The following is a 16,011-nucleotide window of genomic DNA, read 5'->3' on the forward strand; positions in this document are numbered from 1 at the left end:
CAGGCTTCTGATCTTTTATTTTCTATGTTTATTTCTGATTATTTATTCGTACAATCCTCAGTGGTCAGGTTTGCTAAAGGGATCAACAGTGAAGCCCTGAGTCAGCTCCGCCTCCAACAGTGAAGACCTGACTCAACAAGTCACAGAAGGAGCTCCTGCCCACCCCGCCCCCGCCCCGCCCCCAGCACCCAGGCCTCCAGCCACAGCGGCAGGGGCGGAGCACAGCCCCAAACTGACCCAAGGCTCTGGAGCATCCTTCTTGGGGCAGACGTTTTTGACAAAGGCTAACAAACATTTTTACAGTGTAAACAGAGGAAGACTTTGCTAAACAAGCCCAGAGGAGTAGGGCCTGAGCTCCCGGCCACGCCCCCTTCCCAGCCCAGCCCACAGGGAAGGACACACATTGCCAGAGGCAGAAGTTGGCTGATATCCTCTCCAAATTCACAATACTGAAAGTCAGAAGCTGCTACAGTGCAGGTAACACCACCAAAATATTTTCATAAAACAACGGAAATGAGGAGGGAGCTCATTAGATACATTCATTTTGGCGTTGTTCCCTCATCGAAATACTCAGAAGTAATCAACATTCCTGTGGACTGCTGTGGTTCCTGTAAAGGGGACCAGATTTTAGCACCATTTATGGGCATACAGATCAAGGCATTTCTTATTATAGAAAAGCTCCTAGAATTTAAGTACAAAATATTATTTTGAAGTTCATAATTACTCTCAACCACTCCTGGTTACTAGAAGAATGACCGCTATGACCGTAGATATTTCGAGCCCTGTAACCTTTCCTTGTATTAACCACGTTCTGGCGATTTCATTCCTGACCCAGACTTAGAGCCAAGAAATCAACATGACAGACAAAATTCTAGCCCTGGCTAGTAATGATCATTAAAAATATTTAAATACGCAGATGGCCATAAGGCCTGGGAACAGTGACATTCCATAATAAATGGTTTGCTGATATGATATTTCAATGCGATTAACGTATCTGTATTTCCAGACTTAAAGGCCGTTCTGCATAGTTTAATTATATGTACTGACCCATTCCGCCATTCCTAGTAATACATTTCAATATTCTATGAAAAAAATACAAGTGGGACGGCTCACCTTCCCCCTCCCAAATGCTGCTGGGTCCCCTGCTGTGGCGAGGCACAACTTGCCCCTCCCCGCCCGGGGTGGGGTGGGGGCTCTAAGCGGCCACCAGCGCTGGCAGACAGCCAAACAGGGTTAGTTTTGTGCTCTTCCAGGCCCTAAGTTATAAACTGAATGACAAAGGCTTTAATCTTCCATTGCCCCTGTCTTTACTCTCTGCACAACTCAGTATTGGGTCCCTGGTCTCTCCACCTCCTCAGAAGAGATCATCAAGGTTTTCCAGAAGAGTGAAGCATTAAATATTACATGAGCAAAATTTAGCACATTTTAGGAAAAAGGCTTTGCAAAATCCATACACAGATGTCCTTCTACTCATTCAGATTTTTATCTACGTATAACATAGGCCCAGGAATGTCGGGCATCCATTGTTTTGTCTTAAAGTGACAGTTCCACCCTAAAATCAGTTCCTTCTTCAATTCACTTCTTACAGTTCCTTGGGCTGTTTTTAAGTTACGTGACACTGTGCTCTGCCTTTTGCTAAACAGTCTGGGGATTCTATGCCCTTCACACACATTTCAGATTCACTTCACACACACAGAGGGCCTCCTTTTCATTGTGTTTTAAGTAGTCACAGATTTCTACCTGTGCCTACAAATAAGATTCCCTGGAAGTTTATACTTCTGGGATTTCAAGGGGGGAGTCCTTGCAAAATACTGCTTAATAAAGAGAGGAAAAATAATCAACTGTTGTTTTAACATCAGAAAGAAGAGACAGGGGAAGTCTACTGGAGTCCTACGCAAAGGCAGCAATAGTAAGGGCGCTAAATCATTATAGGCCATACATAGAGCACTTTACAGTTGTCATCCGGACACCTTCCAGAAGCAGACTGCAGCCCATGAGGGGAGCCAGCAACTTAGGCAGAGATGCGGGGCAGGAGGGAAAACACAGCCTCTTAAAAAAAAAAAAGCACATAAAAACCCACAAAAGTTGCTTCTTCTGGCGGAGGTGTTAAGACTCGTGTGGCCTGAGATTTTTACCTGATTGATAATCCTTACAACCGGAAGGAACAGAATAATGAAAGGAGACAAAGGCAATGCCTGAAAACTTTCATCAGCCCTTACCTGACACGACAGCAAACATCTAATAAAAGAGTAAAGGCCTATACAAAGAAAGCGGGTCAATCCTGTTCTGCGTGTCTAAAACATTTCCGGCTATGCCATATTCTAAGGAAGGGGAACTGTAAACATTTCAGATCAAACCCCACCTAGGCCTAGATCACAAGTGAAAAACCACATATTGGCCTCTCGTCCCCCATTGTGGCCATCGTCAATCACTGTTCCACGGGTCCAAGTGAAATCAGCGAAATCAGCGTATGTTGTGTATGTAGATGTTGCTAAGCAGGTGAGGAGAGGAGCCAGAAGAAAATGTCCTGAGGAAGCAGTGTTAATTCCTGGGAACTTGTTACAGGGAAATGCTTTCAGGTTTAAATGTACCTTAAATGAGCTCAACAGTAGAAGTCACACCTGCTTAAGCTGGAGATAATCTTCCCGCCAAGACTACAGGGTCCAAAACGCCTGAAGTCTCTCAATAAACTCTGGGGATGAAAGTGGGCTCCGTGTGGTCACTACTGAGTTCTCTTCTTCTAGAACGCTCTATCATTGTAGAGACCCCTCTAAGCAGATTATCCTGCATCTATTTTGGTCTCAACGCAATTTCTATTCTGCTGCTGTCACCCGACCAGCCCGAGATCAGGAATGATTAATGGAACTGAGATTCTGGGCAACTGAAGTTGCACGTGGCAACAAAGAATGTTATTTTTTAAAGTCGGCCGATCATCTGTATTTCCTGAAATACGGTTTCTTTGGAAGTTTTGCTTCTCTGATGCTGGGATCCCACGAAGCCTGGATAACAGTCTGAGGGCAGAGTCCAGTAAGGCGCCGGGACAGAAAGCAACTCAAACACATGGTTTCAAACTTTCATCAATGTGGTGGTGAAGACCACGGTTTCTGCACTCTGACAATATCACACACAGGAACAAGAAAAAAGGATGTATGTAAACAAGTTGCCCAGAAATCCAGTTCAAGTTCACGAAGACTAAAACACTGTTGACATGCAAAGACACAGGATCATGAGTATTATTAAATTCAACAGCTGGTATGAACCAACAGCCAGAGACAACGCAGCCCGGACAGAGACCTTCACGGCCCTGTGCCTCAACATGTTAAGTGCGCTTTAAAAAATGTTCACGAATGAAGAGAAAGCATTTCCCGTTGTAGAGCTACAAATACTAAAATGAAGCCTCGAGGCCGCTAAGAAGTCCTTGTTGTTAATTTGGCGCCGAGGTACCTCCTTGTTCAAGGAACCATCCCGTCTCACAGCCAAGACCACAAAACCTCTGCCACACATTCACACGCGTTTAGAACAGAGCTTGATGCAAACACGCTAATGAATACACACTTACCAAAGGGTGGTGAACAGTACTGATGGAGTAATGGGGGATTATTAACCTAACAGTCTGCCTAGTTCTGCGTGTCCTTTGAGTTTTCTCATGAGAATTTTAATTTTTCAGTACAAAGCAAAACTAAATCTTCAAAGAAGGTTTGCCACTCCCAAAAGGTGTTTGCTAGCTTGCTAACTATGCTAAATTGAACCAAATAAGCTGGTAATTGCTATGAAATAAAGCCCAGTACCTCAGGGAAACTCTACGCCCACAAACGTTGGGTCGGCACGAGAGGCATCCGGTCCCGCGAACACGGTGCACGGCCCACGCCCCGTGCGGGTGATCCGGACCCTCGCCGCCTGCAACCAGGCCCGTCGCCCCGCCGGTCACCAGCCAGGCCTCGGTGCAGGTGGCCACTGAGAGCCAGGAACGTCACCTCCTCCCTCGGGCTTCCCAAACCAAACCACAGGCAGCCGCGGCTCTGCCACACTCCGGCGCTCAGCTTTGGTACGCGCCTCTGCTTAACCTTGCTCACGGACCCTCCCGGACGCTCTGCTGTTGTCGCCCACCCCCGCCCAGGTACTCGACTCTGGCAGCGGAGGCAGCCTCAAAACCACACCATGAAAAGGGCACACGGGCCAGTCGAGATCTCGCTCCCTCTCGCCTCCGAACACAGACGAGTGCCCAGCGCCGTCTGGCCTCGGTTTCCTCCTCTAAAACAGCAGCTGGATCTCAGCTCCGTTCTGACTATACAACGGCGCATCTGTGAAATGGAGAAGAACCAACGGCCCAACGCCCGAACTCACCCAGCCGAGAGCGCACCACCTGCACGACGCACCGGGCCAGGCGCGGCCACGACCTCAGGCACCTGTCACACTCTCGGAGTCAGGAGTGATGTGCCACCACATCCCTCCTACAGCTTTAAATATCTCATTTTTGGACCCAGTGTTCAATCTTCTATGAGACAGTCTGCTTAGGATAGCTTTAATGAACATGTAAGCCCGAACCAGTGCTCAGTAAGACTATCAGAGGACGTTATGACTGTGCCCCTAACAGGCTCCGCCTCAGAGTTAGGCCACGTAAGCCGAATTGCATAGGACGGGCACTCCGGAGACCCATCACCCCCAAAACAAAAAATTACTATCTTGAGAAAAAACTGAGACCTAGTTTACATTAGAGAGTCTGCTTCTGAGACGTGAAGAACACACTCCTCTCCGAGAGGCGTCTCCTCTGATACAAAAGGTTTGTTTTATGGAGAAGATGTAGTTTGTACCTTCCAAAAGAAGTGCTCTGAAGGCCCCCGAGGAAACATATCGCATCAGAGAGGAGGGAAAACCCCTGGTTAGTTCTAATGACCAAAAGCCGTCCTCAGAACAGCCCAGTCCAGCTTGGCTCGCCCGGCCCAACAGTCCCCGTGGGTCACCCGAAGAGACCTGGAAGCCCGCGGGCCGCGGCAGGGAGCTGCCAGGGCACCTCGGCCGTGTGGCCGGGCCGTCCAGGCACGCGTCCCTCACAGACTCGTCTCCTCGCACACTCTGACGGGGATGTTGTAGTGCCGGTCGTCCTCGGCGATCAGGGTCACCACCGGCCAGTCCGTGGGTGGGTCGGTGGGGTAGACCGTGATGAATTCTTCGGTGCTGTACTTGGAGAGCCGGTACACCCGGATGGTGTGGCGCACGGCATAGGCAAGAAGGAACATTTCCACCTGGGGAAAAGAGCCAACGGGTCTGCGGGGGGAAGCTGTGCTGAAAGACACAGTCCCACCTGCTCCCTCCCAGGCTGCGGGCAGCAACCCTCCTTCCCCGCCCTGGGCCCGGCCCCTGGCCTTTCCCCCACAGTTGTCACAAACAAGCAGATCATCAAAACTGGACTCACCGTCTGGTAAATCAGGGACTTGTATCCAGAATGTATGACGAACTTTTATAACTCAACAATTAAAAAAGCAAACGACCGGTTTAAAAATTGGGCAAAGGATGTGAAAAGAACAGACATTAATCCGAAGAAGATATGCAAATGGGTAATGAGCACCTGAAAAGTCATCAGGGGACCGCAGACCGAGGCCACACTGAGCTACCACTTCACACCCCCCAGAACAGTTAGGATCAAACAGGTAAGAACGAGGCACAACCACTTAACAGGTGCCAGGTTTTCTTGTGGAGTGATGAACATGTTTTGGAACTCGACACAGGTAGTGGTCATACAATGCTTAAATGTACCAAGAGCCACTGAGTTATATACTTTAGAACGGGGTTAATTTTATATGAACTTCAATTTAAAAAACGGGGGGGGCGCGTGGGTGGGTGGCTCAGTCGGTTACGCGTCCGACTTTGGCTCAGGTCATGTTCTCACAGGTTCGTGGTTTGAGCCCCATATTGGGCTCTGTGCTGACAGCTCAGAGCCTGGAGCCTGCTTCGGATTCTGTGTCTCCCTCTCTCTGGCCCTCCCCCTGCTCACGCTCTGTCTCACTCTCTCTAAAATAAACTTAAAAAAAAAAAAAAAAAAAGAAGTACATCTTAGGTACATACCCAAGAGAAATGAAAATATGTGTCCACACAAAAAACCTGCATATAAACGTTCATAACAGGATCATTCAAAATAGCTAAAAAGTACAAAGACCCCAAATGTCCATCAACTGAAAAATGAATGTGATACAGCCATACGATGGAATACTGTTAGTGACACACGCTACAATATGGATGAATCTTGAAAACGTTTTGCTGAGTGACAGAAGCAAGTCACAAAAAAACACGTATTGTAGGATTCCATTTATAGGAAATGTCCAGAATAGGCAAATCTCTAGCAACAGGAAGTAGACTAGCGGCTGCCTAGGGCTGGAGGGGAGGGGGAATTAGCACCAATCATTACAGGGTTTCTTTCTGGAGTGATAAAATGGCCTAAAATTAGACTACAATGATGGCTGCAAAACTCTATAAAAATACTAAAAACCACTGAGTTACGCACTTCAAAAGGGTAAACTTTATGGTACGTAAATTACGTCTCAATAAAGCTGTTCTATTTTAAAAACGGACTCGCCATATGACAGTAGACTTTGTGAGGACTCAGAAAGAACGAACTTCGGTCTAATTTGCAAACCAGCTGCACCAGACTTTTTACTGAAGGCCAGCGCTACGGTTCAGGAGACGTAAGCAGCCTACACTGCGAGTGCAGACACTTTTTGTAAGCAGTTCTTCTGGTAAGTCAATTCTGCCCGACCCAGCAGTGACCTTCAGCCTTTGCTCTTTCTTACACACAGAAAAAGGTAAGCGCAAGTGGGCAAGTGGGCCTCGTAAGCACAAAGGGAGCACTTTGGATGGAAAGCCTTCAATGCTACTTTAATGGCTGGCTGTTCCACCAGAAAGGACTTCAGCTTTTCAGGATAATATAATGAGGGCACTAAACATACTGCAAGGTGTGGTGAATCAGGGGACAGTACCGCACTGGGTCTCCGGGTAGAACTCCAAACTTAGCATCTCTGTAAAAGATCCAAGAGCAGGCTAGTCTCTACTGGCTGAGGTGACTCCATTTCTATTTTTAAAGGATGCTACCTAATACAGCGACAGCTGCCAAGATTAAATAATAAGACCCTTTGCTTCACGTATCTGTAGCCTACCAGACGCGAGGGTACTAATCCCGTCCGGCATCCCGCAGAAGCCAGCCCCGGATGAAATCAACGTGGTGGTTACAAAACAGATCCACAGTTCTTTTGTACCCTTGTACCCCTCACTTGAAAAGGTGGGCGGAACTAATGCTCTCCCCTTGAGTGTGGGATGGATTTAGTGACTTGTTTTTAACAACTAAAATACGGTGTAAACAACAGCGTTTAACTTCCAAGATGAGATCACAAAACACATCTGTGGCTTCCTCCTCGCTCTCTTCTTGGATCACTTCACTTTCTCAGAGAAGCCAGCCATCATGTCACAAGGACACTCAAGTGGCCCTACAGAAGGGCCCATGTGTCGAGGAACTAAACCCTTCTAAGCTACCAATGAGGCCTCCTGCCAACAGCCGGAGGAGTGCGCCACGTGGGAAGTGGACCCCCTAGCCCAGTCCAGCCCTCGGATGACTGCAACCTCCCGAGACCCCGAGACGGGATCACGCAACTAAGCTGCTCTGGAGCCCTTGACCGACAAAGGCTCTGAAATACCGTGTGATGATTAAAGCTGCTGCTTTGGACTAACACACTCCCGAAGGCACAACTCACCTGTTCAAGGCCACCAGTGTGTCCCACCTGGTTTAGGTGGTTCCTTAGCAGCTGTCCAGGATCATTCGATGTGTCCCGAGCAAACAGAAGCACAGAGAAAAATGGTACTTCCTTTCCCTTCTCTTTGTCATCGTATAGTTCAATGGCTCTGTTTAGCATTAGAAATTTTACAGCTTCATAGAGGCTATATTCCTCTTCCTCATTTGTGAACAGTTCATCGCAAGCTATCTGCCTCGCTTCAGCAGTTCTCAGTTCTGCCAAGCCTGCCCACTGCAAGAAAGGTGCATAACAATTACACGTCTGTTCTAAGAAACCCTGGTATACTTCCATACCATGTGCACAAAATTATTTTCCAAGTAGGCAACCACGGATCATGCACCAACATTCACAACATTCAAGTTTTTAGCTCAAACCATGGTACTCTTTAGACCACACAAATTCCTTATTCAGCTTTTCCCCCATTAATTTGAAACAAAAGTAAAAGGCACTAAGAAGGCCCAAGGCCATGGAATGGAACTTTCAACTCCTCAAGATCCTAGACAATGGAATCGAACTAGTCAAGGGGCACCTGGATGGCTTCGTCAGTTAAGTGCCTGACTTCAGCTCAGGTCATGATCTCACAGTTTGCGGGTTCAAGCCCCGCATCAGGCTCTGTGCTGACAGCTCGGAGCCTGGAGCCTGCTTTGCATTCTGTGTCTCCCTCTCTCTCTGCCCGTCCCCTGCTCATGCGCGCTCTCTCAAAAATAAAGAAGCATTAAAAAAACAAAAGAAAGAAAGAAACTGAACCAATCAGAGATACTTCTGGAGGGAGGCGCCTGGGTGGCTCTGTCAGTTAAGCGTCCGACTTCAGTGGCTCGGTCGGCTAAGCGTCCAACTGCAGCTCAGGTGGTCGTGATCTCACAGTTTGTGAGTTTGAGCCCCGCATCGGGCTCTGTGCTGACCGCCTGGAGCCTGACACCTGCTTCAGATGCTGTGTCTCCCTCTCCCTCTGCCCTTCCCAGCTTGCACGCTCTTGCTCTCTCTCTCTCTCTCAAGAATAAATATTTTAAAAAATTTTTTAATTGAAAAAAAAAAAAAGAAATAGTCTGGAGGAGCTAATAAGGTGCATGTGAGGCTGGTATGTGAAGCCGTGAAGGGTAGCTAAAATTACTTCTCCCCTTAAAGGGTTTCCAGGAGCCCTGACCACCCAGAAACAGCAAGTCAAGCTGCAAAAATGAAGCTGGGCAAGGAAGACTATGAGGTCTTTTGATTGTTAATTTACTACGGTCTTCCCTCTAACTTCTTAAAAATATACCTGGGAGTTTCAAATGCATATATCCACTCAGGAAATGTTTACTGACTCCTGATTAAAAATAAAGCAGAGTACTAGGTATTCAGCTAACAGTAGCAAACTCTTAAGTGAGCGAGAAAACTCAATAAACATATGCGCTTTTAAGTTCAAGCAAATGAGATGAGATACTGATGTGAAACTAGTCTTTTTTTTTTTTTAATGTTTATTTGAGAGACAGAGAGAGAGAGAGAGAGCGCACAGGAGGGGCAGAGAGAGAGGGAGACAGAATCCCAAACAGGCTCTGCACCTTCAATGCAGAGCCCAATGCAGGGATCGAACCCACGAACAGTTAGATCATGACCTGAGCTGAACTCAAGAGTCGGACACTTAACTGACTGAGCCACCCAGGTGCCCCAGAAACCAGTCCTTATGAGTAACCGGTAACTACTGCCCCTCTCAAAAACCATTAAAATTCTAAATTCAACAGTAAATTTTAATGGTAATGACTGTACCACAGGATTCTCTTCAATATGTGGCTGAAAGCTGGAACATCTCATATTTTCCAGAAGCAACCAAGCTGGCAGTCAAGAGCATGGCTCTAGAGTCAGAGAGTCAGGATGGAATGAAGGCCTTCCCACCAAGCAGCTGGTGGCATTAACAGACATCTTTAAAACAGGAATAACACAGCAACTACATTTCGGTAGTTATGAGAATTAAATAACCTATTTAATAACCTAATTAAATAACCGTGTTTCACAGACAGCCTGGCACATGAGAGGTACCAGTTATGTTGGCTTAGATTATTAATGAACATTTTTAATGTCACTGTGAACCGGAATCACTTAAACATTCCCAAAAATGAGGATCTAATTATAGCAGACACAATTGATAAAGCAAAAATTGCAATTTCACAAGACCTTAAAAGAGACAAAAAGGAAATTGTCACAAGTGGGCAAGCTGAAGAGCCTTCCCATTCACTCACACAGCCAGAAACCTGCTCTCAACCTTCCCCTAACACAGATCCTGGGCAAGCACACGTCTCCCTGCCCCAAAAAGGCTGTGCTCTATAAACCCCAAGCTCCACTCTTAAGAGGCAAAGAGAACAGAATCCCTATTTCCTTCTCTTGTCACAATTTCTTTATCTCTAGACTTCCTTTGACAGTGAACTTTCCATTAAACACTTGTGTCTGTTAATAAAAACTAAGCTCCAGGAGGTCAAGCCCTCAGCTCATTTACTACACAATGTATTTACCAAATGCCTATTATGTGCCAGGCTAGGTACTCAACACTGGGTGAAAAGGAACGAGCAGGACAGTCTCTCGTGGAGCTCAAAGTCTAGCTAGACGGCAGACTATTCCGGGGGAAACAGATCAACATCTGGCGGAGGAGCTAAAGGCCTCTGGAAACCGGAGCCTGAGTAGTTCAGTCCATTAAGCGTCCAACCCTTGATTTCGGCACTGACAGGTCAGAGCCTACTTGGGATTCTCCCTCCCCTCTCTCTCTGCCCCTCCCCTGCTTGCATGAGCTCGCTCGCTCTCTCTCCCTCAAAGTAAATAAACTTTTAAAGGGAGGGAGGAAGGAAGAGAGAGAGAAAGAGAAAAAAAGACATCTGCCACCCCCTTAACCAGTCTCCCTCCCATCCACAAAGCCTGGAGCCATTAGCAGGCCCTCAAGCCAGGGTTCCTGGTGAAGAAAGCCTCAAGCAAGCAGCCTAGTGGACAGTGTGGGCTAGTGTGCAAGGACATCCAAACCCCATGGAATACTCCAGAACGGGAGTATTTTCTTAACCAAATCACTGGGAATCAGCCAACCAAGTTCTCCCTATAATTCTGTTTCAGAGAAACCCTCAGGACAGTTTTCAAAAGACAAGTTACTGAATTTACTCACCGGACAATCATTCAGGAATGAAAACAAGTCTAATAAATATGGACAGAATCTTAAAACATGAAATTGGGAAGAATTTAATAAAGATGCACTTATATCACTGATAATACTGTAAGAAATACAGACTAAATACAGACTATCCCTGAAGCTTGTCAATATGACTTAGAACAAAGACTACACTTGTTTAAGGTTTCCTTTGAAGAAAGTTACACATTTCACTAAACATAATAATCAGTGTTATTTCCCCATCTTACCAAAGACTTCACAGGAAGAGTTTGTGTTCGTTTAAATTATGTTGCCTAAAAACCTGCCACGGGCAAATCCACTAAGCGAGGACTGAGAATTGGTCTGCTGGGGCAATCAGGAGCGAGAGTTTTGCACTTATCAGAGAAAAAGAAAAAAACTACATGTTCCAAACCTTCTTCCTTAGCAGTGTGAGGGACTCCTTAATTTTATCAACCAGGTCCTCGCTCTTCCCCTCAAATTTCAGTCCAAGTTTCCACTGCTTGATCCAATTGTATTTGCTTATGAGTTTTTCCGGTAACTGGATTATCAAGAAACAGAGAGATAAAGAGGTGTTAGAACCAAGAAATCCATCACAGGATCCTGCAGAAACCACAAAGCCTACAAAACCTACCTTTGTTTCCAGAATTCATTCCTGCACCTTTGTCTGGGTTTGGGATGGAGGGACCTAAATCTGGAATTGTGAACTCAGAAAGCACCACCCCCCTCCCCCAACTCCAGGAGCCTGCTGGAGTCAAATGGCGGTTCTGGTTGAGGTACAAAGGCACCATTCAGCTTGCTCAGCTCCAACCACGGCCAGAACATTCCACAGCACTTTGTGAGGGCACATTAGGGCAGGGTCCACATCGTGTCTTCACAAACCACACAGGCAGCTACTGGGCTCAATGGCAGCCTCCTGCCGTCCCTAATGCCCAACTTAGGAAGGCGCTTCAGGCATGCAAGATGGTCCGGGATAAAGTAAAAACCTGATTCTTTCCTGATTAGAAATATAAAGCCTAATTTCCAGTATTGCCATATATCCCCAAAGTTTTGATATTCAAAAAAAACAATGTGTATCTAGTTTAACCTAAGCCTGATCAATATCGTAAGATAAAGAACACCACGGAGAATAAGGAGCAGAGCTAACAGCCGCGGTGGCCTAGCTCATTAAAGAAGTGACAGCTGACCTACTACTTTGCCTGGTTCCTTTTTTTTTTTTTTTTTTTCCTGGAGGGTGTTTTATTTTGTTTTCCCCTAATCAACAGAAGCTGGAGTCTGAGAGGCAAGCTGGGACACAACCCGGTCGATGACGGCATGGGAACCCTGACACTCCCAACAGTGTTGGGTGTGTCAGAAGAACATTCCTAATTAGGCTGGGCACAGGCATGTCGCTTCCCTGCTATAAAACCCAGAAAGGAAACGACAGTTCACCTCTAAGTCAAAGGATCGTTAAAGGAGAATTAATTCCTACGACATCCTACGTGGAACGAGAGAGCCTGTTTAACAGTCCCGAACACAGGTTTAAATGAGGCCACAGGCTCAGTTCCCCAGGCGTCTAAGACTCTGAAGACCCTTTCCCAAAGGGCGATTCCAATTTTACCTTCTCAATCTACAGCAATCATGTAAACCAAAGGTGGTTTCCTTTCTGCAAGAAACAAAACCACACAGGGAAATTCCTCTTTAGGTAAAGTTACCCCAGGGACCACGATCCACACTCACTCACTAAGCGGGGCAGGGCTGTGTTCTCCCCATTTCCTGTGACCGCCCCGCCAAGCGGCCCAGCTCCGCACCCACACAGCCCAGCATTTGGGCAACGTGTGCGCCGTTTTGCTGCGAAGCTTCAGTTCCGCTTTCAGATCTGTCACCAGAACCTAAAATGCCCTCAAGTGGCAACAAGTCGAAATCACAACTGGGCACAAGGAAGTGCAAAGAGCAGGAAATACCCGCTACACTGGGGAAAGGGGTACAGAGAAGCCCAGAAGACCATCTGAGCGGCACAGGACGCTGTGCACGTACCTAAAAAGCGGGCACCACACGCAAGTGAATTACTTGAAAGTCCCCAACGTTCTAACTACACACAGGGAACCCCTGACATAAAAGTCCGTTTCCTCATTCCTTCCACGCAGGGGCGAACTGTTGCTAGGAAATGCCCTCGCTCAGGGGCGCATGCCTCTGGGAGACGTGGAGATCCTGGAGAAAGCCCGAGAGACAAGGTGTGAAAAAGAAACAACGAGGAAAGAATAATGCAGCTGGAACAATTTATTCAGAAGAAAAAATGGATCTACCTCTAAACACTTTCCAGAGTCACGGAAAACAGGGAAGTAGCCATTCTTTTCTACCACGTACATAGACGCTGCACTTCTGCTAGAATGAGGGAGACTCAAGCAAAAAACAAGATTGAAACAAGAAACCAGGGTTGGACGCGTTTCAGAATAAAGTCGGTGACCCGCTGAGACGGAGTCCCACTTGTGACTCCACAACTGCCCGCCCTCTAGCAAGTGTCCACAGTCCTTGGCACCATTGCCATGATCAAAAGGACTGTAGGTTAACAACGATGCACCCCCAAAATGAACGCATGAAGAGAGCTCCGATGTACAAACACTGTCACGGGTCCCACCCGTTCAGAGACATTCTAAAACTCAGCGAACGTGCCCTGAAGGACAACCCCCTCTCAGGGACCGAGACATGCCCCAAGTCTAAGAGCAGCCAGACCGAGCCACCTCTGACACTGGGGTCAGGGTCAGGTGGTCCAGCTGTAGTCAAATACGGAGACTGGGATCTGGAGACAGGGGCCCCGAGCAGGGTAGGCGGAGAGAGGCAGTGAGGGCAAAGCTCACACCCCAGGCTGAGACCAAAGCAAGGCCAGGGGAGAGTGCAAGGGCTCGGACTAAGGGGAGGAGGGTCTCTCAGTCCAGCTCTCCTCTCTCCCTTTTACGTTCCGAAACCGAGTATGTTCTAGGAAAGAGGGAAAAGGGCAAATGCTACAGAGAACAGATCTGTATCTGCAAACAGAGGCAGATACAGCCAGCTAAAGGGTGCATGTCCCTTGGTGACAACATATGGCTTCTCTGGGCTCGCCCGGATTCTGGATGAGGTCAAGAGATGCTCCGCAGTGCCTGGCCTCCGGCCCAGAGGCCGACATCAGTTCTCAGTCCACAGACTCATACAAACTTAGGTGTCCCAGGACCTCTCTGATCCCAGAAGCCGAAGGGGCGGGTTAAGGGAGAGCCGGTGCGGTTCAGGAGAGGCCGAGTATGTGACGTGAGAGTCCCTTGAACCTGCCTGCTGAGAGCAGCTCACCCGTGTCCCCAGAAGTGGTCAGTGCTGTCACACTCCTAAAAGCCCCACGGACACACGGTAACCACAGGCGGTGGTGCCATGAACAAACCAGGACACACGACTGTCGCTGGACACAGGGTGGCGGTCAGAGGCGGTCGGGGCGCATCAGAAAGACCAAGGAGCAGGGTGAACGGACACAGACTGGTCACCGGCTCTGCTCACGTGTCCACAACCGCAAGCCCACGTCATCTCTCACACAAGAACTTCAGACCAGGCTGTAACGGCAAGCGGGGTTTCGCTTAGAATGACAGGATACATGTCATCCTGACATATCAGGAAGATGCATGAGAAACGACTTTCGTACCAACGCTCCTGTAAGACTGTCTTGTTCTGCAGCAACAGACTTCTTAAATATCGCGCGATCTGCTTCTCTTAAGCAAGAGTGATCGCACATTCGGATTTTACAGTCAACAGGTGACTTATCACCATTATAAAAGCAGTGTGTGGAGACAGACAAACCCCCCTCCCGAGGCGAGGCGGCCCACGCACCCCCCCCCCAGGCCACGCCCTGCTCCACCCGCACACCTGGTCACAACCCACCTTCTTCCAGGCACGCGGCGCCACCCCTCGCTCCCGCAAAGAGGCTCCCGCCAGAGCGGACTTTCCGAGGGAAGACCGGCGGAGGGGCCGGAATGAGAGCGGGAATGGAACGGCCTCCGTGGGTTGTGCCCTTTGAGGCCGGGTGACCCCGCACGTACCTAATCTCTAGCTCGGCTGCCACCCGGCTTCCTCTAAGTCATCTTCATTCCAGGCAAATACCCCAGCTGCCTCAACAGTTCCTGAACGGGGGCAGTCAGCTCGGTCACACTCGCATCGGTACTGGGGACACAGGCCCAGAGCTGTACCGCCCTCGACACGGGGTCTGACCAGCCCGGTCCCAGACGGGACTGTGGTTCAGCAGTGTTCCTTGAGGACACGGCTTCATTCTCACTGCCGGCCACACATCACGGGGCGGGGGGGGGGGGGGGGGGCCGACCGAACTTGCGACCGATTCATCCTCACGTCCTTCCCAAGCTGCCGTCAAGGCAGATCTCCCACAGCGAGCCCTCTCGGGTTTTGTTTAGTGGTCTGTTGCCGCTGCTGTTGTTTACGCACGGGACTTCTGATTTTCTTCCAACTAACGCCTTATGGCCAGTTCTGCCCAATCATTCCTGCCCACCACACTCTTTTTGGGTCATTCTATCATCCAACCTATCACGTGACTCCATCTGCTGTGTGTTGTAGGCACAAGCCACGATGACACAGCATTCTGGGGTGTCACTACCACACTGCAGATTTAAACCAAAGACGGCCAGGCACGGGACGCATCCCCCGACCCTCACCTCCCAGGAAGCCTCTCGACGGCCACCTGCGGCACCGATCCTCTTAACGCCGCGGAAGGTGCTGACTTCTCGCACTGAAGCTAGAACCACAGAAACCTGCCTTCTAAAACCCCAGCGGGTTCTCAGATGGTGCCACATACAGCCCGCCTCCTACCGACACCAACATCGAGTCGAACTGCCCATACGTAGTTTTTACGAACTATAAACACCAGCTCTCTTAATTCATTCTCAATTCTCAATTAATCCTTTGTTCTTTACTTCAGTTGTTCAAATAAACGTGATGGCTCTTCTCTCCTGGGAAATAGCAACGGCTCTTGGTCCTTCTAGCATGCAAAATCATCCCGGCCACACGAGAACGGAGAAACCCACACGCCGACGTCACGCCGCGGACAGCACCGGCAAGGAAGGAGCCCAGGCCGAGGCGCGAGCTCTTTCTCACGAAAACGATGGAAAC

The 16,011-nt window shown here is 48.5% G+C and overlaps 1 protein-coding gene across 5 annotated transcripts in view; it reads right to left on the minus strand.

The window, feature by feature from the left end:
- Positions 1 to 16,011, minus strand: part of OTULIN (OTU deubiquitinase with linear linkage specificity) — a 31,812-nt gene continuing 15,801 nt past the window's right edge. For all 5 annotated transcript variants that reach the window (XM_042952962.1, XM_042952978.1, XM_042952971.1 and 2 more), the window contains 3 exons: positions 11,312 to 11,437; positions 7,740 to 8,009; positions 1 to 5,243 (listed from right to left, as the gene is read on the minus strand). In XM_042952962.1, the coding sequence (XP_042808896.1) occupies positions 5,049 to 5,243; positions 7,740 to 8,009; positions 11,312 to 11,437 (591 nt within the window). In that variant the 3' untranslated portion in view covers positions 1 to 5,048. The remainder of the gene's footprint in view (positions 5,244 to 7,739; positions 8,010 to 11,311; positions 11,438 to 16,011) is intronic.

The sequence above is a fragment of the Panthera leo genome, chromosome A1 (genome assembly GCF_018350215.1).
Source record: "Panthera leo isolate Ple1 chromosome A1, P.leo_Ple1_pat1.1, whole genome shotgun sequence".
Taxonomy (NCBI): Eukaryota; Metazoa; Chordata; class Mammalia; order Carnivora; family Felidae; genus Panthera; species Panthera leo.